This window comes from Ovis canadensis, chromosome 19 (assembly GCF_042477335.2).
Source record: "Ovis canadensis isolate MfBH-ARS-UI-01 breed Bighorn chromosome 19, ARS-UI_OviCan_v2, whole genome shotgun sequence".
NCBI lineage: Eukaryota > Metazoa > Chordata > Mammalia > Artiodactyla > Bovidae > Ovis > Ovis canadensis.
The window spans coordinates 21,204,608-21,228,815 of record NC_091263.1 but is presented as its reverse complement, the minus strand read 5'-3'; the positions used below and the strand labels follow the sequence as shown (position 1 = coordinate 21,228,815).

General features: G+C 47.9%; 1 protein-coding gene across 1 annotated transcript in view; it reads right to left on the bottom strand.

Moving 5' to 3' along the window:
• Positions 1-24,208, bottom strand: part of GPD1L (glycerol-3-phosphate dehydrogenase 1 like) — a 58,018-nt gene that overhangs the window by 5,680 nt on the left and 28,130 nt on the right. The window contains exons 3-7 of the mRNA XM_069561314.1: positions 22,847-22,987; positions 21,228-21,366; positions 13,905-14,017; positions 4,799-5,032; positions 4,313-4,419 (exon numbers count right to left, since the gene is read on the bottom strand). Coding sequence (XP_069417415.1) covers positions 4,313-4,419; positions 4,799-5,032; positions 13,905-14,017; positions 21,228-21,366; positions 22,847-22,987 — 734 coding nt within the window. The remainder of the gene's footprint in view (positions 1-4,312; positions 4,420-4,798; positions 5,033-13,904; positions 14,018-21,227; positions 21,367-22,846; positions 22,988-24,208) is intronic.

Genomic DNA, 24,208 nt, shown 5'->3' with positions numbered 1-24,208 from the left:
AAAAAGAACACAAATAACAAACGTCGGCACGAATGTGGAGAAAAGGGAACCTTACTACACCGTTAGTGGGAATGTAAATTGGTGTAGCCACCGTGGAAAACAGTATGGCTGTTTCTCAAAACACTAAAAACAGAACTGCCTTATGTCCCAACAATCCCACTCCTGGGCATATATCTGAAAAAACAAAAGCACTAATTTGAAAAGGTACGTGCACCCCAATATTCATAGCAGCATTATTTACAATTGCTAAAATATGGAAGCAACCTAAACAGCCATCAATAGATGAATGGATAAAGAAGATTTGGTACACAGAAACAATGGAATACTACTCGGCCATAAAAAAGAATATTAATGAATAAATATAACCAAAAAGATGCAGACTCACATATAGAGAAGAAATTAGCGGTTACCAGTGGGGAGAGGGAAGCAGGGAGGGGCAAGAGAGAGGTGGAAGAATGGGGTGTACAAACTATTATGAATTCAATAAGCTACATGGATATATTTTGCAACATGAGAAATTTAGCCAATATTTTATAATAACTGTAAATGGAGTATAAACTTTAAAAGTTGTTAATCACTATTTGTATACTTGTAACATACAATCCTGCTGCTAAGCCGCTTCAGTCGTGTCTGACTCTGTGCGACCCCATAGACGGCAGCCCACCAGGCTCCCCCGTCCCTGGGATTCTCCAGGCAAGAACACTGGAGTGGGTTGCCATTTCCTTCTCCAATGCATGAAAGTGAAAAGTGAAAGTGAAGTCGCTCAGTCGTGTCCGACTCCTCGCGACCCCATGGACCGCAGCCCACCAGGCTCCTCCGTCCCTGGGATTTTCCAGGCAAGAGCACTGGAGCGGGGTGCCATCGCCTTCTCCGGTAACATACAATGTTGCACAGCAACTATACTTCCAAAAAATAAACTAGTTTAAAAAAAAATGAAGGTCTTCCCTAGTAGTCCAGTGGTTAAGACCCCACACTCCCAATGCAGGGAGCCTGGGTTTGAACCCTGGTCAAGTAACTAGATCCCACACGCTGCAACTAAAGATCCCTAAAGCTCCCACATGCTGCAACTGAGATCTGGCATAGCTAAACAGAAAAATAATTTTAAAATAACAAAAAGTGAAAGGAGGACCAAAGACAATGTTTCATTACAAAATGGACATAAACCTATCAGTCAAGTATCCCACTAATGGAGACTGAGGGCTTAGATGTTTCAGGCCTCGGCAAGGCAGAGATGTATGTGTGTTAGTCGCTCAGTCGTGTCTGACTCTGTGTGACCCCATGGGCCGTCAGGCTCCTCTGACCATGGAATTCTCCAGGCAAAAATACTGGATTGGGTTGCCATTTACTTCTCCAGGGGATCTTCCAGACCCAGGGATCGAACCCGGGTCTTCTGCATTGCAGGCAGATTCTTTACCACCTGAGACATCCTTAAGGCACAGAGGTGTGTAGTATTATATATAAATGAGGCCCCAGCCCTTTACAGCACTGTTACCAGCTGACTGTACCCCAGCCTCTTCAATTCCCCCAATGCCCCAGCACCTCAGAGTGACTGTATTCAGAGATGGCGCACTTAAAGAGGAAATTAAGTGAACAGGGTTCATTAAGATGGGCCCTAAACCAATATGGCTGGTATCCTTATAAGGAGACTGGGACAGACCCCAGAAGACACGGGGGTAAGACGCCATCTACAGGTTGAGGAGAGACACTTCGGAGAGGTCAATCCTGCGGACAGATATCTGACTTCGGCCTCCAGAACTGTGAGAAGAAATTTCTGTTGTGTGAGCCACTCTGTCTGAGACATTTTGCCTCGGGAGCCCGAGCGGACAAACGCCCGATACTCACACGTGGTCGTAAAGACAGGCACAAGGACACTGAAGAAAGCACATTTCAAGACAGCATTAAAACCCAGACAGCTTTAGCATTTATCAAGGGGAGACTGGTCAATAAACAGAGGTTCTCCCGCACTGTGGAATGTTCTGCAGACAGTAAATGAGTTGAACAATCTTCCAAACACACCCTGAAGTGAAGAAAAGGGACAGAGCAGACTGTGGAGTCGGTCACTGTTACACCGATGAAAGCACCGTGTGGAAAGGTCAAGGAACCTTGAGAAAACGGCTTCTGTCTGTGGTGGGGATCAGGGCCCACTTTTCTGTGTGCGCCTTTTTGTATGACTGCAACGGTTTTTTCTCCCAGAAGCGTGGTCCCCCTCCCAGACTTGAAAAATCAAAGTAAAATTGTAAGTTTAGCAGCAACACCTTAGCAGCAATAGTGTCTAAACCAGGGATGTGGCAACCACGGCCAGAAATACAAGTCTTGCCTGCGACCTGTTCTTGCCCCACCTGCAAGCTGAGAATGATTTTTACATGTTTAAAGGGCTATAAAAGGAAACAAAGACACACAGGCAGAGGCCTGTGTGTGGTCTGCAAAGGTGAAATTTTGTTATGTGATTCTCTGTACAAAAAGTTGGCTGACTGCTGCTCTAAAGAGTAATTTCAAAGTACAGGAAGTGATTTAAGTCTACAGGGTATGGAAAAGGTTCTCTGAGGACACACCCAGGCTGCCTCATGGGCCGTGATGGTTGAGATGCTCATGAAGGGGGTGTCCAGGCAGGTCAAACTGCCAGGGAAAGGCACACAGGAGTCTGAGAAAGAGGCGCTTGGGGCAAGGGAGGTCCACTTCCACTAAACAGGGCTCACAGGACATGCTGTTAGAAGCCAAGTTGGTAACTGGACTGAGATGCCAACCTAAGGCCTGTGAACTTCATTCTCAAAGAACAGGAGGTCTCTGAGTTAGAGGTAACCACGGCAGTCATCTGGTCTACCAGTTTGAGTTTGTAGATAAAAGGGCATAGAACAGCTAAAAATATGACCTGCCAAGACCACTCAGCTGGTGAGCCATAAGGCCACTGGCCTCCCCCTCAGCACTCTTTCTACAGCAGGGAAGGGAGTAGGAAGGGAAGGAAGACAGGGCGATGACGGCTGGAACAGCAGAGAAAGAAATGCGGGTGAGAGGTGGCGCCAAGTGAGGATGGCAGGACTTAAGCTCCGCCTGAACACTGAGGGACTCGACATTCAGCCTGGGAGAAGGGTAGGGACCCCAACCCAGCTGTGACCTCATTTAACACAGGCAGGACACGGTCCACGTCTCAGTTCAGTCGCTCAGTCGCGTCCGACTCTGTGACCCCATGAACCACAGCACGCCAGGCCTCCCTGTCCAACACCAACTTCTAATCAGTTAGAAGGTCCACTTCTAATCAGAAGGAAATGGGACATGACTACAGAGAGGCAGGCTTCTCCTGCTTGGTTACATCTGCTTTTACACAGGCAGGTACTGATCCCAGAATGCCTGTTTCAGCCTGTATCGTCCTGCAGTTAGAGGGCACACACAGATTCACACCGGCCAACGTGTCAGTTCGGAATCCTATCAAAGGACTGGACCCTAGCCTCTCCCATGTGCTGTCCTGGGATCCTAGGGTTCGATCTTGGTTGCACACAGGTGGTACTTTTTCCTTTTAAAGCAGAGTATGGATGGGTACACCTGAAAGGCAAGGAGACGGCAAGGTTCCTCATTGCACCTTAACACAGGGCGCCTCCGGTGCTAGAGTCCTAGGGGGACTCGCTCTTCCTTTTTCTCTGAATTGCTTGACATTTCATTAACAAGAGTGATCTTTTTATTAAAAGGACAGAGTAACCTTTATTTTAAATTTTTAATTAAAAATATATGACACGTTGCTTTAAGTCATGTTAAGTCATGCTTTAAGTCAGGCCAACTCTTTTGAGACTCCATGGGCTGTAGCTCGCCAGGCTTCTCTGTCCATTCTTTCCTGGCAAGAATCCTGGAGTGGGTTGCCATTTCCTACTCCAGGGGGTCTTTCCCACCCAGGGATCAAACCGGGTCTCCTGCTTGGCAGCCAGATTCTTTACCACTGAATGACCTGGAAAACCCATGAAACTCTTACCAAATACCCGACAGGGCAAGCCAGAATCTCAAACTCCTATTTTGTCCTGGGTTGGCCAAAATGTTAGCTTGGGATTTTCCACTGATGGACAAACCCGAGTGAACTTTTTGGCCAGCCTGATACTGTGCCTAACAGCGCTCATTTCCCCTCCCTCATTTCGGACTTTGGGTAAATGCCTGTTTTCAGGGCAGGCAGACGTTTCCTGCCGTAGACCCTCACAACACACGAAGGACGGCACTGCTCTGCTAACTTTCTGTCCATGCCTGGCAAGTGCCTGAGTCGAACGCGGACTGTGCTCATCAGCGAGGAGGATGACAGCTGACCCTCTGGCTTCGCGGAAAATGGGGCACTTACTTGTCGAGCAGCCCCTTCTGTTTGAGGATTCGGTACACCTCGGCTGAAGTCTGAGGTCCTTGCAGTTTCTGTCCATTCAGCATCTCCTTCTCCAGTTCTTCGATGGTCTTAAAAACAATGGATGAACATAATCTCCTGTAACATCTAGAGCATCACTTAAAAAAAAAATCTGGTGGTGCTGCATGGCATGTGGGATCTTAGTTCCCCAACCAGAGATCTACCCCATGCCTGCTGCAGTGGAAGCTCCAGTCTTAACCACTGGAATGTCAGGCAAGTCCCTAAGGCATCACTTATTTTAAAAGCAGGGTAAGGGGAGGGGAGCAGCAGGCCAAGGAAAGGTGATAACACACAAGGTAGAGGGCGTAGGCCTGAAGCGCATGTGCGTGAAGGCAGGTGGGGGTGGGCAGGACAAGCCCGGCACACACAGCCTCTGCGCCCTGGACAGCGGCTCTTCCCCAGCCCGGGACGCCCCCCACCCCGGGTTACCTTGCCGGTCCTGGCGAAGGCCTCGGCCACCTTGCGGTTCCGGCCCCCGTAGCAGGTGGTGATGAGATCGGCCACGCCGCAGCTCTCCAAGAACGTGGCTGTGGACACCTGGCCTTTGCAGAAGATCCGGGCGAAGGCGATCATCTCCATGAGCCCCAGGCGGATGACGGCGGCTTTCGTGTTGTCGCCACAGAGGAGGCCGTCACAGAACCCGGCGCCGACGGCCACGATGTTCTGGGGAGGAGACAAGAAGCAGGGAGATGCCGTCATTCACATGCACACTGCGGGAAAGTGTGCGGGGAGGTGGGATGGGCAGAGGCAGGGATGCTGGCCAGCTTCCCCGGGTCCCACAGGACCCAGGAGGGACCAGCTCCCATTCATGGGGCAAACAGCCCAGAGCACTCTGGAACCTGGACTCAGAGGGAAGCATCCACCAAAGAAAGGGAATGGCGCAGAGCCATCTCCAGTTAAACACTGTTTGTACAGACTTTTTTTTTTTTAAAAATAAATCAAAGGCTTTATCCAACTATAACATTGAAAGAAAAGTAGTCAAGTCTTAAGTACAGGGCTTGATGAAGTTTCACAAACGACACACTCATGTAACCAGCACCCTGATCAAGGAACAGAAGGTAACCGGTGCCCCAGAAAGCCCCCGTCGGCCCCCCGACCCAGTCACCCCAGCACCAAAGGTCACCGCTCTGCTGACTTCTAATGGCACACATTTACCTCCCCTGACCCAGCACTATGTGAGTAGAATCATACAGGATATAATCCTTTGTGTCTATCTTCTCTGTCTCAATTCCACATCACATTTGTGAGATTCAGCCGTATTTTAAGACAGGACACATTTATTTCCGTTGCCACACTGTATTCCACTGTGCAAAATCAATGCAATTCACCCCTTTGGGTAGTTGGCACTGGGGTAGTTATCAGTTTGGAGCCACTGCAAATAGCTCTGCTTATGGCACTAGGCACGTGGCCTCTGGTGACCCCAGGTGGGCATTTTTGTTGTGAGCATCCTTGGGGTAGAAGTACTGGGTAATGACGGGTGCATACGTGTAGATCAAGTTTCCGCCTTTTGTTTCATTTGATAATCCCTAAATTAGCATTCGGAGAAGGCGATGGCGCCCACTCCAGTACTCTTGCCTGGAAAACCCCATGGACGGAGAGGAGCCTGGTGGGCTGCAGTCCATGGGGTCGCTAAGAGTCGGGCACGACTGAGCGACTTCACTTTCGCTTTTCAGTTTCATGCATTGGAGAAGGAAATGGCAACCCGCTCCAGTATTCTTGCCTGGAGAATCCCAGGGAGGGAGGAGCCTGGTGGGCTGCTGTCTATGGGGTCGCACAGAGTCGGACACGATTGAAGCGACTTAGCAGCAGCAAATTAGCATTGGTGAAGTGCTGGCTTATTATGTGGCTCTCTGCTGGACACCAGGCAGCTCGGACACAGACCTGCCTCTTCAGAAGCTGATTGCCTAGTTCGGGGATCAGCAAATTAGGGCCAAATGCCTGCTTTTGAAAGTCACACTGTGCTGGAAACTCAGCACCCCTGTTCAGTAACGCACTGTCTGCGGCTGCCTTTGTGCTGTCAGTGCATGTGAGTGGTTGTGCGGAGACTCATAAGGGCTGCAAGACCCACATCTTCTATGAGGCTCTTCTGGAAAAAGTTAACCACTCCCGACTTAACAGGAAAATAAAATGTGTGCACAAGTCACCGTGATGCTCAGCAGAAAGTGTTATTCCATAAGAGGCACTGAAGGCCAGGTGTCAGTTCAACTCACGTGTACTGAGCAGGGCTGTAGGAAGCCCCGCTGGGCCCTGGAGGGGCGGAGGCTGCCCTGGGGTGGGGGTGGGGTGGGGAAGCTGCATAGACATAGAGCTTGCTCTCAAGGAGTTGACAGTATCATTGGGAAAAGACACAGAAAAGCACATCAAGAGACAGAAGGATCAGAGTATGTGGAGAAGCTTCATTACAAAGCAGGGCAGCCTGCACAGAGGAGGTGGCATCTGAGCTGAGCCTCAGATCCTATGTAAAACCACACAGTCACATACAGCAAGTAATGCCTGGCGTGGTAGTGGGGGACACTCTTCGGGACACCAGTCGAGCCCTGAGGTTTCTGGCCCTTTTTACGCTACCGGTTTCTTCTTTAAAAACGCTCAATGCAGGAAAAATCCAAGTATTCTGTCTCCATCTAACCACACAAGCATTTTCTTCCATAACGCCTGAGGCCTGTATAGGGATTTGTGCCTTAAGAGATCTTAAAACATGAATCCAGTTAGCAACAAATGGGAAATAAGCTCAAAGAAACTAAGCCCATTCCTCCTCCGTTCACCTGTTTGGGCCCAGCTCTGGGTGTGCCCTGGCTTCTGGTCTCTGCCCAGTGTCCCCTCTAAAAGGTCCGGCTGTTCCATCTCAAGTTGGCGGCGCTGAGGAATATTTCCCAGTTTGCTATCGGCCTCTCTCCAGTTCCTTCCCTCTGCCTCTCCTCTCACCTCTGCCCACAGTGTTGCCGGATGCCAAGCGCGCCTGGCCAGGGGTCAGCCTCCCCGCCCATGGCTGCACACACAGCGGCTGCTTGGGGCTGGAAGCTGCCGCCCGGGGGTCTGTGACCCTCAGACGGCACTGCCCGTGGCACCTTTCCCGCCACGGCAGCCCGACGGAGGAGGCCACGTGAGACGTGAGAACTACGGGCGTGACTTCCAGAGGGCCTCCGGTCCCCAGTCTGCTTGGCTGCTGCGTGACCCTGGGATACTCACGCCACCTCTCTGAGCCTTCCTGGTCTTGGTTGTTAAATTGGGGGCTTGGGTAAGAGCTCTCAAGGCCTTTCTGGGGGTGGCATTCCTCCAGGGAAGCTGGCTCAGGTGTGGCCCTGCCCTGGGACTGCAGACAGCAGGACGGCCCTGGGGCAGCAGAGAAACCTAAGGACGTGCAGCGGGACTGACCGCAGAAGCCACGAGGGAGAGCCCACCGAATGGGTTTATGGAAGTTACCACGGCAATGTGCCCAGGCCTAGGTCCCAAATGGTCAGACGGCTACGACGGCTCTCTGATGCCTCTTGGGCTGGGCGCCTGGCGTCCCCCCTTCCCTCATGACACAACCCATTCTGGGGGTCACTTGACAAACCAGCTCCAGCCAACGTGTATGGACTGGAGGGGAGACACCAGGGACTTCCTTCCAACAAGGGGTTCCTGTACTCAGAGGAGAGAAAGACTATTTACAAAGTGCCTACAGTGAGCCCACCAGGCCACCGCCCATGCGGTCTCATCTGAATTCTCACTGGCAACCCCAGAGGAGCCTGGTGGGCTGCATTCCACAGGGTTGCAAAGAGTCAGACACAACTGAGTGACCAACACTACACTTTAGCTGGTTCACAGGGTCAACAGCTTGCCAAGAACATCCCTCTGGTGACTGACATAGTCGGGACATGCCCCCAGGGCCTGGCTCCACAAGCCCCCTGTTCCCCTGACTCTGTTCCTTCCACGGTGTGGCCACCGTGCCCTGGCCATTCCCACCAATCTTGGGGTCCGAGAGACCTTCCTGAGACACCCCTGCAACCAGATATCAAAGAGAACTGGCCCTGGGAATTCCTTGATGGTCCATCCAGTGGTTAGGACTTGGTGCTGTCACTGCTGGGGCCTGGGTTCAATTCCCGGTTGGAGAACTAAGATCTTGCATGCTGTGTGGCAGGATTGGAAAAAAAATAAGTATTGAAAAAAAAAAAGGACTGCCTCCCAGGCCTGCAGAGAGACTTGGGAGGTAAAAGGGGGAGGCCTGGGAGGACAAAAGATTTATGGGAAAGAATAGTAAAAATAACAACAGCTTTCCTTAATGAACTGTTTCTAAGCACTTCCTATATTATTAACTCATTTAATCTTCACAACATTCCTACAAGGCAGGTTCTGTTACTATGTATAATGTGAGGTGAGGACCCTTGGGCACCTGGGGTAAAGTAGCTCACCCAAGGTCCCACAGTCAGGACCAGTCAGGAGCTGGGTTTCGAACCCTGACAGCCTGGCTCCGTCATCTCTCCTGGGAGCAGATCATATGAGGCTGCTCCAGCCAGCAAGCGGAACACACAGTGGGGCTGGGACAGCAAGATCTGAACTTTCTAACAGGAAGAGCTGACCCCAATCAACAGGAAATACTGAGGTGAAGGGGTGAGTTCTTGGTCACTGGAGGCACCCAAGGAGGAGCTATATGGATGAGCCCTTAGCTGCCAAGCAGTGCTTCTGACCTTCTGTGTCACTCTGCTCAGAGAAAAGGCAGAGGAGAGTGCCCCCCCACCGTGGTCTGGGGGCACACAGGTAGGGACCACTTCCCAGTTTCCCCTGGACGTCTGACCTCCCCACCTCGGGGAGCAGCGGGCCACTGCAGAGTCAACCCCTCCCTCCTCAGGGGACTCAGGGCCAGCTTAATCACCTTACGATGGATCTTGAAATCTTCCCTCTCCCCCACCACTTATCACTGTCCAAAGAAAAATAAACACACTGAGGCAGTCAGATCGTGTGTGAATAGCACTCAAGCAGATGTCCTCTGAGATCGCTCAGCGGTGAAATTTATCATTATCCGCTGTACATTCAAATCTGCTTTAGACTATTCTGGAGCTAAAAATACCGTGATTTTCAGAAGACAGACGTGCTGAAGCCCTTGCTCATTTCCCGGGGGGTGGCAACACTCAGAGGCAGTCTTCCCGACGTGTTGTCTTTGCAATCCTGCGTCACAGCGGGTCGAGGGGCTCACTGTCTTTCGTTCCCACCCAAACTGTAAAACTGGAGGAGCAGCCCATGCTACCTGCAGGCTATGCAAACACTCCCACGCCCTCGGAAGAACTGCCCCACTGAAACCCAAGTCAGATTTTCTGAGTCCATCTGGCTCTCCCCAAGGCCACCTTCAAGTGCATCTAACCTAGAAGAAACCTGCAGAGTGGAGGCTAACCAACTGCAGGCAAGGTACCACCTGTGGTTTGCAGGTCAAGCCCCGAGTAAGGTCACCCATCTGAGACGTCCAGGAGGTCCAAGGTCAAGTCCACACTCAGCCCCACAGGTTGGGCACCCTGACGAGATGTACATGTTTGATATCTGCTCGTCCAGCAGACTGGCCACTAGACCTTGAGACTCATGAAAGACTCATGTGACTACTGAGTCTGAAATGGTGCTACTGTGACTCTGACACAGAATTTTGAATTTTTTAAAAAAGTTTTAATTTGCATGTAAATGAAAACAGCCACATAGGCTACTGGCTGCTAGCTGGAGCCCCGGCTAGAGACTCGGTACCAGACTGTGACCCACAGCACATTCATCACAGCTAAAGGCCTGGAGGAAACCCGCACACCCTACAGCTAGGGTGGTGAGCCTCAGCACAGACAGCCCTGCGGAGAACACCATGCACCTGTGGCAGAAGTGATGGGTGTCTCTCCCAAAACACTCTCCTCTTCTAGAGCCTGAGTCCTTGATTTTCAGGCAAGTGTATTTTTCCCAGGCAGGTGGAAAAATTCTCAACCTCCCTTGCAGCAGGGAGTACAATTAAGTACTAACTGCCTATTAAGATGAAGCCAGGTCTTCCCTGGCAGTCAGTGGTTATTAAGACTCTGTCTTCCCTTGCAGGGGGTGTGGGTTCAATCCCTGGTCAGGGAGCTAAGACTCCACATGCCAGAGGGTATGGCCAAAAAAATTAAAAATAAAGCCAAATGTTACACTGCAACTCCCCAGAATGCCTCAAAAGACAGCTGCCACATGCCCTTTGTCTTTGTTTCTTTTTCCATCCTGTTGCTTGGAAGGCAGATGTGATGGGTGGAGCCCTGGTCACTATCTTAGAACATGAGGACAAGGGTCATCTCTCATGAGCTGGAGGAAGCCTGGGTCCCTGAGAATTTTGTGGAGTGGAGTTTTCATATGGAATTAGGATTTCTGCACAAGAAAGAAAGTTCTACCTTGTTCAGTCCCTATTATTTTGGGTCTCTGTTAATGAAACAATCTTGATAAACCATTTATTAAAAATAACAGGTTGAGCTAAATACTTATGATTTTTATACTTTTCTGTATGAAGAACATCTTAAAATTTACATTAAAAATACACCCCAAGGGAAAGAAGCCAGACACAGAGGAGTACATACTGTATATGTGTATTATAAAAATTCTGCAGTGAACAAAAACAGATTGGTGGCTGCTGGTTTGGGAGGGAGGAGTAAAGTGTAAAGACACTGATGGAGTTGCCCGGGGTGATGGAAATGTTCTGTATTGGAGTGATGATGTTCAGGGTGTATATACCCAACTGTTAAAACCTACTGTATCATGTATTTAATCAATACAGTTTAATGTACATGGATTATACTTAAATAAGTTCAATTCAGTCACTCAGTCGTGTCTGACTCTTTCCGACCCCACGGACTGCAGCACACCAGGCCTCCCTATATAAAGGTGATATTTAAAACAGAATACTCACTTACCAATTGAGAGATTAATGTAGCTAAGAGATGAAGGACATTCTGAAGGGTGTAAGATGCACTGGTACAAAATGATTTCATATAATTCCTTTGACTGTTCCTTTTCTTTCAACATTGTAGGGAGCTGTTATCTTTCTTTCTCTTCCCGCCCCACCTTGCCCTTTTTTTTTTCTTTTTTGGTAACTCAAATGCCCTCACGTTTTTAGGCACGAAAAAAGTGTACTTAAAAATTTTTTTAGAATAGAGATGACTAAAGGTTGTTAATGTGAAAAAAGTAAAACATCCAAAAAAGAATGATTGTATGTGTACAACTGACTCACTTTGCTGTTTAGCAGAAATAAACACAGCACTATAAACCAACTATAGTTCAAACAAATTTTTTTAAAGGTAAAACAAACTACTTGAACAGTAAGATGCACTTTTTGTTTTAAAAGGGGGAACATGCACATACTTGTGCTTGCTAAAAAGACTGGAAGGATAGACAGCAAGCATTAACAGCAATTATCTCAGGATGTGGAGATCATCAGTCATTTTCACTTTCTTCTCTACGCCTCTCTGTAGTATGGGAGAATACTACAGAGAGGTATAATCAGGAAGAAAACAAAACTATTCATTATGTAATCAAGGAAAAACAGGCCCATGTGCCCTTGCTGGGGCAGGCTCTAACAAGAGAGGACTTAATTTCATTCAACCGCCTGGACATAAATGGGAAAAGTCAGGTCATCCAGAGTAACCAAAGAACCCTGGACTGATTCTTCAAACCCGCGTTCACATTCCGACTGGACTAGTATTTGCTACATTTGAGTCATTCACTTTTTGGCACTCTGCCTCCTTATTGATCCGATGGGATGGTTAGCCTCAGTTACTGCCCAAGAACCTGCCTCTCAGTTTTTACAGCTCCCAGCTCTGATGCAGGCTGGCAGGAATGATGGTAAACACTCCTGGTTGAAAGGAAAGCCAGGGGCAGGATAAATGGTCCTCAATCCCCATCTACCTCTGCCCCCAACGAACCACTCTGTCACGGTAGCAGGAGGCTTCCTGCCAACAGAACTGAAAAGCCGTGCCCAGTTCAGAAGCAGGGCCAGCAAGCGGTTCCACCCAGAGAAGCTTCTCCAGGGCCCTCAATCTAGACTCTTTCTTCTCTCCCACCCCCTTCCCCTGCACCTTTGTTCTGGGTGGGTTTTCACAGCTTCTCCATCCACCACCCAAAATAACCCAGTCACTTCATGACAGTTTTGGAGCACACAGGCCGTGCTGAGCAGTGAGACCGCCCATTAGTTTAATGAAGGACTATTAAAAACGCATAAAAATCTCACCCGACAATAATAAAGAATGCAGCAAAGCCAGCATCTTCAATGTATAACAGGCTGCGTGCAACGTGAGAGTTCCCTGCCAGCATTCGGAAAGATGAACGTGGGCTGCCTGGGGGCCCAAGTCTCTTGTTGGCTTCAATTTTTAAAACTCTCATTGTATGGAGAAGTGACTACCCATACACACGCGACATTAAGTGGTTTTAAATTATGACTAGAAGAAAAGACGCACAATTTGCAGACAGCATGAGGAGGTGCCCTGTGGATGGGTCTCCCTGCCTTCTTTTGATCTTTGCAATTTTCACCTGACAAAGTCAGGCGAATGTCAGATTAATTTCCTTCCCTCGGTGCTCAAATTCCTGAAAAGTAGCTTCTGCTACAGAAGAAATGACTCAAAAGTGACTCAAAAGGGTTATTCTTTCACAGGGAAGCTCTGTATTTTTCCTTGTTTTTGAGATGGCAGCTAAGGCAGCTCTTCTTCCAAGAGGAGAATGTTCAGAAGTTACAGCCCATTGTCAGTTCAGAGAGGAACCCCAGTCATGACTTCCAAGATTTCTTTTTTCATGTGGACCATTTTTAACATTTTTATTGCATTTGTTACAATATTGCTCCTGTTGCTTATTTTTTGTTTTTTTGGCTGCAAGGCATACGGGATCTTAGCTCTCCGACCAAGGAACCAGCCTGTACCCCCTGCAGTAGGAGAAGTCTTAACCACTGAACCACTAGGAAATGCCCCTGACCACAACTTTTAAAGGCAGAGGGTTACACGTCAGGAGCTCAAGTCCAAACGTGGAAATTTCCCTTGACTCTCTCAAGTCACTAGCCAACAGAAGCTGCCTTGTTAATCTGATCTTTCCCCTTTACAGGCAAAGATTAAGCTATTCTTAGAAAAATCTGCCAGTAGCAGAGTGCTTTTTCTTCTTTAAAAACAACAACCAAGCATACCGTCAAACCAACAGATCCGCCAGAGTGACCAAGCTCCTCTTCCTGCTCAAGACAACACGCAGGGGAAATGTAGGAATTATAGAATACTTGGCTCCCAGGTAAGACTCTACAATCAGAGTATGCCCCTGGCTTTCCAAACGCTCATGCCGTCCACTTCCCAGAGAACAAACTAGCTCACTGCTCCCGGATTTACAAACAGAAGCCCACCATGACTTCGACAGGAAATCTAACCACCCGGGAAAGGCTGGGGCCGAGCAGGAAGTGACGGACAAGGCTGCCAATTCACTGTTCTCCCCAGAAGTATGAGTGCAGAACACAGAGCTCATTCTTAGAATGGGGCGCAAGGATGCCTGCAGGGGTCCTGCGCGAGGACGCCACGTGCAGGCAGAAACGACAGGGCTGCCTTACCTTCAGGGCACCACACAGTTCAACCGTGTCTGCGTCATCCACCACTGTAATTCGAAAATTTGGAGTCTGTAGGAGTTCTTTGAAGAGAAGGCCGTTCTCCATGATCTTGCTGCCTATTGAAAGGTTAGGAAAAAAAAAAGGAAATTAATAATGGCCTCTCATCTTAACTTTCGCATCTAACACAGTTTAAAGTGAGTTTTGGACTTCCCTGTGGTCCTGTGTTAAGACTCTGTGCGCTCAATGCAGGGGGCACAGCTCCATTCCTGGCTGGGGAACTAAGATCCCCCCATGCCCTGGGGTGAGACCCAAAATTTTAAAAAAAGGTTTTTTAAGCCAATAAAAAATCTTTTTAAAAAGACCTTTTTTCCTCATTACAAAGGTGACAATACGTTCCTGATGGGAAATTTCATAAAGTCACAGGACTAGACATAGAAAATTAAAATATTCCACAATCCCACCACAGATAAAATCAACAATTTGGCATATATCTTCAAACTACCAAACTTGAAATATACATAGTTTTCCTCAATTGCGAACATAACATGGATTCCACAATCAGCTTTCTCCCATTTATGGCAGGAATACTTTTCAGTGATATCCTGCATTTTCCACATTATTTTGTTAATAAATGGCTGCTTTGTATTTTATTGCATACATGCATTATATTTTATCCAAGTGTCTTTCTATTGTTTGAGATCTAAAATTGTTGCAACTTTTTGCTACCATAAACACTTACGGGCTCCCTCCACAGGAAGCACCTCCCTTTCCAACAATGTGAGGCCTAACCTCCAACGTGCCTGGACTCAGCGGATGAGACAATTTCCCCACCCTTCGGGCTTAGTCACATGACTGGCTTTGGTGAAGATGAAGTGTTAGCTGCTCAGTCGTGTAGATTCTTTGCGACCCGTGGACTTAGCCTGCCAGGCTCCTCTGTCCATGGAATTCTCCAGGCAAGAATACTGGAGTGGGTAGTCATTCCCTTCTCCAGGGGATCTTCCTGACCCAGGGATTGAACCCGAGTCTTCTGCATTGTGGACGGATTCTTTACCACCTGAGCCAGTTACGTGACTGGCTTTGGCTAATGGGACCGGACCTGACACAGCAGAATTTGAAGCCCATTTGTGCAACAGCAGGGCCGGTTCCCATGTCCACCTGCCTTCACTGTGGGAACACACCCCAGCTGGCCTGCTGGACCCCACAGGAAGGTAAGACCGGAGCACAGCACTGCCTCCCAGGGGACCAAAGATGTGTCAGCTGTGCTTATTCTGGATGCCACTAAGAATTCAGGATTATTTGTTACGTAGCATCACTATGGCAACAGAGAACGGATACAACATCAGCAAACATGTTCAGGGACTCAATTGGTGGAGGATGGAAATGCATTCAAGGGCTCCTTATTTCTGCTCCCCACTGGGGCCATGCCTGGAATGATGTGGAGGATCAGTACTTTTCACATGTTACTTTTCTATTTATAGAGACTTTCAGTTCAAAACAAAACTAAAACTTCACACATAGAGCCTGATGTGAGATCTGCTCTGGTTGGTGGGGTGTGGGGTGGCGCTCAGCTCCAGAAATCAGGGTGATAAAATTCGCCAGCTTGGTCCTGGCTCCCTCGTCATGCTCTCCACACAGAGCTGGCAGAAAGCTCCCCCAGGGACCATGGCACTTGGGTTCTTCCAGCCTTGAGTTTCCTGAGCCTGTTTCCCAAGCTTGTCTGCACATTACAATCACTGGGAGATCTTTAAAAAACACCCCAGCATCCATTGAATCACAAGCTCTGGGGTCAAGCAAGGTCTCACTAAGTTTTGACATTCTCCTAGTGACTTCAATGGGCAGACAAGTTTGAAAACCTCTGATGTGATCTCTAACCTCATGAGTAAAACACTATGGCACATTCAGCACTGTCATGAGGTTAAGTAAGAATGAGGTGTGGAAAATGCCTATTAGTTACAACAAGCATGCAAAGGTCTATATAATCACAACAGGATGGTGATATTTATGTGCCTATGATTGATTTGCCCCACTCACACACAGGAGGCCCCAAAGAGGTTTACTGAGTTGCCCTCGGTCATACAGCTAGTAAGAGGCAGAGCCCAAATCTAACCCAGATGCTCTGGCTCCAGGACCTAGATGACCTCTCTCTATGCTATGCTCCACTCAGGGGCAGGAAGAGAGGAGCAACAGACAGACATTACGGTTAGAGCCACAGGCGTCCACTGCAGGAAAAAACAGCAGGATGTTCAACAAAGTACACTCGGAAGCAATATCATATCAAAATGACCAGGGGAGCCCTTCCCCAGTGGTCCAGTGGTTAAAATTCCACCTTTCCAATCGACAGGATGTGGGTTTGATCCCTGGTTGGGGAACTAAGATCCTGCACGCCAAAAATTAAAGCAAACAAAGTTCAGAGACAAGAGAGGATGGGAAACAGATGAATAAGACTACCCAGCAGTTAATCATTGCTAAAGATGGGCAGTGTGGGGTCCTAATACAGTTCTCTCTACTTTTGTTTGGTTTAAGGACATATGCCATCATAAAATGTTTAAGATAGCTACACGGGATACTTAGAAACATTTTCTATTCTACAGGCCATTGCTATGATGTCATTTAGCTGAATGCTCGTTCATCCAAATACTAGAACCCCCTCTGTTTGCGCAAACTGTCCTCTTCCTTTGATAAACAGCCCTCCAGACCAGCAGCGCCGACTCGTCACCTGGGCTGGGTAAGCCAGCCCCAGGGCCCCACCATGATGCAGTCACTGTCTTTCTCTTCTGTCCCGCACCGTGGGCCCTGCCAGGTGCCTGCAACCCGAAGGGGGCTCACCAGCAGCACAGAGAGGCCCCCACTCCCTCCACTAAGCTACTTGGATTGAGCCAGCAGCAGCTCCGAGTAACCGGACCTGTGGAGGGGAGACGAGCGTTCTCCATCTGCCACTGACCCAAGGTGGCGTCTGCTGGTGCCTCTGTGCTGCAAATTACGCACGGGGTTCATGAGAGAGGTGAGCTTGATTTAAAGGAGCCTTACATTCTCTCAAACGCACCTTTTGTTTATTCTATTCTCCTCCATTATGGTCTATTACAGGATATTGACTCTAGTTCCCCGTGCTACATAGTAGGACCTTGTTGTTTACCAGTTTTATATAATAGTGTGTATATGCTGACCCCAACCTCCCAGCTTATCCCTTCCGCACCCCTCTTTTCCCTTTGGTAACCATTGTTTTCTATGTCCGTGAGTCTGTTTTCATTTTATAAATAACTTCACTGTGTCATATTTTAGACTCTACATGTAAGTGATATCAAATGATATTTCTCTTTCTCTGTCCAACTTCACTTGGTATGAACCTCTCGGTCCAATCATGTTGCTGCAAATGGCATCAAATGTTGACCCTTTAAAATTTTTAATCTTGTAAGTCATGGGTAAGAAAACATTGATCATATTATTATTACCAGTCTGAGGCAGTAATGAGGCAAGAAGGGACCCAGGACATGTGATCCAGAACAGGGAATGCCCATCGGCCGTGTGGAAGGGCTTGTCAAACTCACTATGAACCAAGAGACAGGAAAATCCCCCTTCTCTTCCACACCAAATTTTGGAGATAATCAGCCTATTTAATAAGACTCCCTCACATCCCACGTCTCGGTCCATAATTCTCTGCTGTTTGTGTGCTAAGAAGCTCCTTCCACAAAGAAGGGGCTTATGTATCCTTGACATTCAGCACCACCACTGATACAGAACAGACTGTGAACAGTATTTGCAGGCTGAGCAGACATCTCAAACTCCGTGCAGTCAGTCCCACAAAGGGGGCTCCCACCACCAGGGGGCACCAGGGCTCACAGTGCCTGTTTGACCCACATCCCGGGTTACTTTCACGGCCCGGGATCCAGACCAGGATCCTGAACTGCACTTAGTAGCCAGGTCCCTCTAGATTTCTCTTTTAGACTTGCAATGTCTCCTATGACACTGACATTTTTCAAGAGTGTGGGCCAGTTGTGGGACTTCCCTGGCGGTCAGCTGGTTAAGACTCTGGGCTTCCAAATGCAGGGGGCGAAGGTTTGACCCTTGGCTGGGAAACTAAGATCTCATATGTCACAAGGTGCTGCCCCCCAAAAAAACACTGTGGGCCAGTTGTTTTCTACCATGTCCCTTCCTTTGGCCTTGTCTAATACTTCCTGTTGATTAAATTCAGGTTACATAAGAAAATTTAGAAAATATCACTTTCCTGTTCTATCTCACTTTGAGTATTTTATCTAATTTAATTCAGATCACTCTTGCCAGTCATGGTCCAACCCACAGAAGGCAGCAGAAACAATGCGTAAACAGAAGCCAGAGAAACAGATGTGACTTCTGTGCGTTTGTCTGTCTTTACAAAGTAAAAAAGCCTGATGCACCCAAATGGGAGCTTTCCTATAACAAGGCTAAGGGGCAGGCAGAAATCCTAGCCAAAATCTATCAGCTTAAATTTGGAGATGAAGTCTGTCTCAACCCTACAGAATGACTGGGGTTAACTGGCCAATCCCAACCAAATAACTAGCAAATTGATTACGAGCAAATAGGATTAAGCTGGAAAAAGTAGCTAATAATTATTTTTGAAAAATTAAAGTGATTACATAACAGTTTCACAGGCTACATTAAAATCATAGATGAATAAAAGAACTAAAAGAATAGAATAAAGAAAAGAATAAAACCTAGTACAGCCTAGCATACATATGCAATTTTCTTTTTTTAATGGAAGGATACTTAGGAACTACCGACAGTGATTTCCTTTGAGAAGAGGGAGTAGGTCTTAATTCCAATTCCATACCTTCTTGTATTGTTTGAATTTTCTTTAGTGCTTAGCTGCTTCAGTAGTGTCCAACTCTTTCGTGACCCTGTAGACTGTAACCCACCAAGCACCTCTGTCCATGGGATTCTCCAGGCTAAGAATACTGGAGAGGGTTGCCGTGCCCTCCTCCAGGGGATGTGCCTGACCCAGGGCTGGAATCCAGGTCTCCTGAGTCTCCTGCGTTGGAAGGCAGGTAATTCACCACTAGCACCACCTGGGAAGCCCCTGAATTTTCTTAGCTGTGCTTATTGCTTTTATAAAGATCAACCTGGGTAATGCTATTATGGGTCATTTTGTTTCCTTTCTTTTACCATTTGTGACACCTCTGCTCTCCAAAATTATTATTACACACACACACACACACACCCCTAAGTGCCCAGATATATGGGACTGTCAATGAAATGCTATGCAGCTATAAAGATATATGCTGACTGAAGTAAATGAAGCAACTGCAACCATAGTTCAGCACAAGTAGAAAAAAATAACGAAAATTAAATGAAACTTGGAATGGTTTTTCTAAATCAGAGAAAGACAAATATCATATGATATCACTTATATGTGGAATCTAAAAAAAGAATACAAACAAACTTATTTACAAAACAGAAGCAGAGTCACAGACATAGAAAACAAAGCAATGGTGTATGGGGAGGGGATAAATTAGGTGATTGAGTAGGGCCTAGACACACTGTTACATATATAATAGGTAACTGACAAGAACCTATTATATAGCATAAGGAACACTACTCTGTACTCTGTAATGACCTGTATGGGAAAAGAATCTAAAGAAGAGTGGATATAAATAAGTGATTTACTCTGCTGAACAGTAGAAATGAACACAACACTGTAAATCAATTATACTCTAATAAAAATTAAAAATCAATGTGCTGTGCTAAGTTGCCGATTCTTTGTGACCCTATGGACTAGAGCCGGCCAGGCTGCCCTGTCCATGGAATTCTCCAGGCAAGAATTCTGGAGTGGGTTGCCATGCCCTCCTCCAGGGGATCTTCCCAACCCAAGGACTGAACCCATGTCTCTTACACCTCCTGCATTAGCAGGTGGGTTCTTTACTAGTGCCACCTGGGAAGCCCCTAAAATAATTAAGTTTTAAGAAACGGATTTCTTTTGATTATCTCTGTGGCCCATGGTAATCAGGTAATGTCTGTACAATTACAAATAAAAGAGAAAAATTAAAAAAATTAAAAATGTCCTAACTTACATGCAGGCATAAAAACATTTTCCCATCCATCCCATCTTACTCAAGAGAGCCTGATCTCTCCCAGAGTTTCCTTTCATGAAGCTGCCAAGGAGAAATGACTCCCATCACCAGCGTATTTGATAAGAGTGGAAGTTAAGTCCTGGAGTGGTAGATAAACTTAAATACACCCTGCAAAGCATTCTATGACCCCTATAACATGGTATGTGGGCACTTAGGAATTCTGAAGCCCTTTTTAAAAGAAACAGACATGTTCACAACACTGATGTGTAAGAATAGAAAGGGCTTTCTGTTTCAGGAACCAGGAGACCCAAGTTCTTGTCTGGGTTCTATATTAGCTGCGTGATCTTGGGGCAGGGAGCTTACTCTCTGAGCCTTGGCTTATTCCTTTGGAAAGCGGGGGTCACTCCCATCAATTTCTAGATCTCCGAGGCATCCAATGAGGCTCCAGACACTGGCATTTATGAGTAAAGAAAAGCTACGTTTCCCTTGGACTGCACCAGACCAGTCAATTGTAAAGGAAATCAACCCTGAATATTCATTGGAAGGACTGATGCTGAAGCTCCAAAACGCTGGCTACCTGATGCAAAGAACCGATTCACTGGAAAAACTCCTGATGCTGGGAAAGACTGAAGGTGAAAGGAGAAAGGGGGAGCATAGGATGACATGGTTAGATAGCATCACTGACTCAATGGACATGAACCTGAGCAAACTCTGGGAAATATTGGAGGATAGAGGAGTCTGGTGTGCTGCAGTCCAGGGAGTCACAAAGTTGGACATGACTTGCTTTCCCTGACCCCCACAACCTTCATGCAAGGAGGCAGCTGTCTACAAGCCAGGAAGAGAGCCCTCACCATAGAAAAGTGTTGGCTCAACCCTGATCTTGGACTTTCTAGCCTTCAGAACTGTAAGAAATAAATTACGGTTGTTTAAAGAGAAAGAAAAAGAGAAAAGCTGGGTTTCTAAGGCCTAGGGAGCTCCAGCATGGACATAACCATCTGCCTCTTGGTACAAGCAGGCACCCTTGCGTTTTTGTGAACAACCTCGATGATGCACTACTGGACTGTGGTGGGCCACATGGTCTCCTTGGCTTTACGTTCACTCCAGAGTTTGCAGAAACGCTTCATGCCCACAGAAAAGCCTCCTAAGATAAAATTTCCACCCCACTGAATGCCCACCCCAGGAATGTTAAGGGAGCAGGGAAGAGTTCACTGCGGACAATTCCAGAAATGGAATATGTGCCTGTTAAGACACACAATGTAATGTCCCTTTCCCCAGCGGCCCTCACCGATGGTGGTCTCGCAGAACTTGCCGGCGGCCACCTCGTTGGCAATGTTAGCTCCCATCAGCACGCTGATGTCAATGCCCATCTTCTCTCGGATGATGTCAGAAATGAGCTTCAGCCCCTCAGGACCCTCGTCTATGCCCTGCAAGGACGTCAGTGGGTTAGACGAAAAGAAACCCCCAAGGACAAGAGGCTGGAGACTGCTGCTTTATAAGTCATCTAGATTCAGACCTCCAGTGGCATAGGCAACTGAAAAATCTCGTTTCTAAACAGACACAGCGTGCATGTACCATTTAAAGAGTAACACATAAAGTGAAAATGAACAACGTCACCATCCAGGCTGAGAAAAAGAACATGACGGACACCACTGAAGTCCTCTGGGTCCATTCCCAAGTTCACCCTTCTCCCTACTAGTGCTTCCTGGTCCCTGCCAGGGTGAACCCCTATCCTCAGCGCCATTTATGCCCTGTTCCCCTGTTTTTCTTGTTCATTTTGTCACATGAAACTATCCCTATACAGTGTGTTATAGCACTATGCCTGTTTTTGAAAGCCTGTAAATGAAACGGCGCCTCTCATCTGTGATGTGCCGCTTGGTGCTATATCATTATTTGGGAGATTCACCCATGTGGCCGCATGAACGTTCTAGTTCACTCCTGCGTAGCTTCCCATCATTCATTTTTCCATCCTATCAGTGACTGACATTTGAAGTGTGCTTGCTTTCCTAAACATCCACCTACAAACAGAGTCTCTCAAGAAGGTTCTTAACCTTTGTTACAACACGGACCTGCCCCTGGCAGTCTGGTGAAGTTTATGGATTCATTCGCAGACTCCATATGCATAAAGCGAAATACAAGATTACTCAGCAAGGCAATTATTTTGAAATACAGTTATCAAATATTAAAAAAAAAACCCTACATTTGTGACAAAGTAATATATGTATTTTCTTATTCCAATTATAAAAAGGTGCCATAGCAGGTCGAATTACTATAATTCCCAAGTAGTTGGGAATAAATGGTATCTTGAGATATCTGAAGCCATTGTAAGGTAACATGAAAATACCTATAATTTGTATCCACCACAGGGTCAAGGTCCTGCTAACATACTGTCACTGAAACTCTGGCTTGTGGCCTACATTCACAAGTCAAGGAGATGCTCATTTCAGTTAGAGGTTAAAATAAATAAAAATGCAACTCCATCCCCATATTTAGGTCCATGAACCTCCTGAATTCTGTATGTGGGCCTCTGGGGATGGTTTGTGGACTTCTGGTTAAAAATGTCCTCTCCAGGGAATAAATCCAGGAGTGGGAAATTAAAGATGATCAACTTCGCAGCCAATGTAAACCACGTGAGATTTCCTGGGCAAGGGCGGAGCCCCGTGTGATAGACAGGAAGTTCTTTTCTTGCAGGAGCCCAGCACTGTGAACCCCTCCAGATAGGAAGCAGCCCTTCGTAAACCTGAGTAAAGCGAGGCTCAGGAGGGTACGTGTGGTTTTGATTCCCTTCCAGGCATCCTTAAAAAACAAACCCAAAGCAGCCATCCCCTCCCCTCAGCTCCTTTTCCCCAGCAGATGAAAGAGGTACGGAAGTTTCCAGGAGCCCGGCGTGGCGAGGGGCCGCCTCACCTTGATGAGGGTGATGCCCAGGGCATCCTTCGGCACCCTCCCCGTGATCTCGTCGCAGATCCGGTGGATGAACTGGTGGGGGATGACAAACACCAGCAGGTCTGCGTCCTGCACGGCCTCGCCAAGGTTCGCAACAGCAACCTGCCAGGGCAAGGGTGACATGCTTACTTCCGGCCTGAAACACACCTGTCCAAGCCACACACGTGCTGCCCGGGCATCAGCTGCTGCCACTGCACACAGGAACAGTCAGGTCAGTGCACGGGTGTGCCACCTTCCCCGCTCTGCAACCCAAGCCAGCAGTGCCCTCCCGTCTTCCCCAGCCCGGTTCTGCTTTCCTTAAAATGGGGTTGTAACCATCCTGCTTGGTGGTTCTCTAGTGTTCCCCAACCCCCCGCCGATTTCTGCCCTTCTCTGTTCCCAGGAGGCTGCGCTCTAGGCGCTGTTTCCCTGGCACCCTTGCCCTCTGCCTTCCAGGTGGCCTCAGCCCAAGGCCGGCGCTGCCAGGAGCTCCAAGGTGGGAGGAGAACCAGGTCAGGGCGTGTAACTGTTCCTGGGGCCACTGCTGCCTGGCTCGCAGGGGTGCTGGCCTGGGCTCCCGTCTAGAGCCCCACTTCCTGACCTGATCTGTGGCAGACCCCGTTCACACCTCTAAGCACGGCACTGGTCTGTCCCCTTGCCCTTTCAGGGGGGGCTGTGGCTTCCTCCCGCTGCTAATCTCTGGCCACTTCCCGAGCCCTTCTGGTTCCCTCAACTCTGCCTACGCCTGTCAACAGCCCCACACTAAGCATTTCTATGTGAGTACTTCTGAGAGCACCGTTGTGAAGAACAAAATGACACAGAACAGAGTCTGTCACTTGACAGGCCCTGAATAAATGTCAGCTATTCTGATGGTTACCCTCCAGAGAAGTACAAAGACGGGTTTTCGAATTTCACATGGGCAGGACTTCCCTGGTGGTCAGTGGTTAAGACTCTGTGCTCCCAATGCAGGGGACGAGGGCATGGGTTCCATCTCTGGTGGGGAAAATCCCATATGCAGCGTGGCAAAGCCCAGCCCACCCCCACCAGAAAAAAAAATTAATAAATAACATGGGCAGAGAAACACAGAGGCAGAGGTGAGGGCACCGACTATGGACACGGGGGCATATGATCTCTAGCAGAGACTGCCCCTTGTTGCCCAATGTCCGTTCTCCCCTTCTTCCTCAGCAAGAGAACCCCAGTTTGGGGTAAGGCTCATACCTGCCAGGAAAGAAAGCTACACTTCAAGCTTCCCTTGCAGCTAGGTGCCTTGTGTGATAAAGCTCTGACCAATGGCGTAAATGTGCTTATGGTTTCTGGGAGATGTCCTTGAATTCCTCTTTTGGC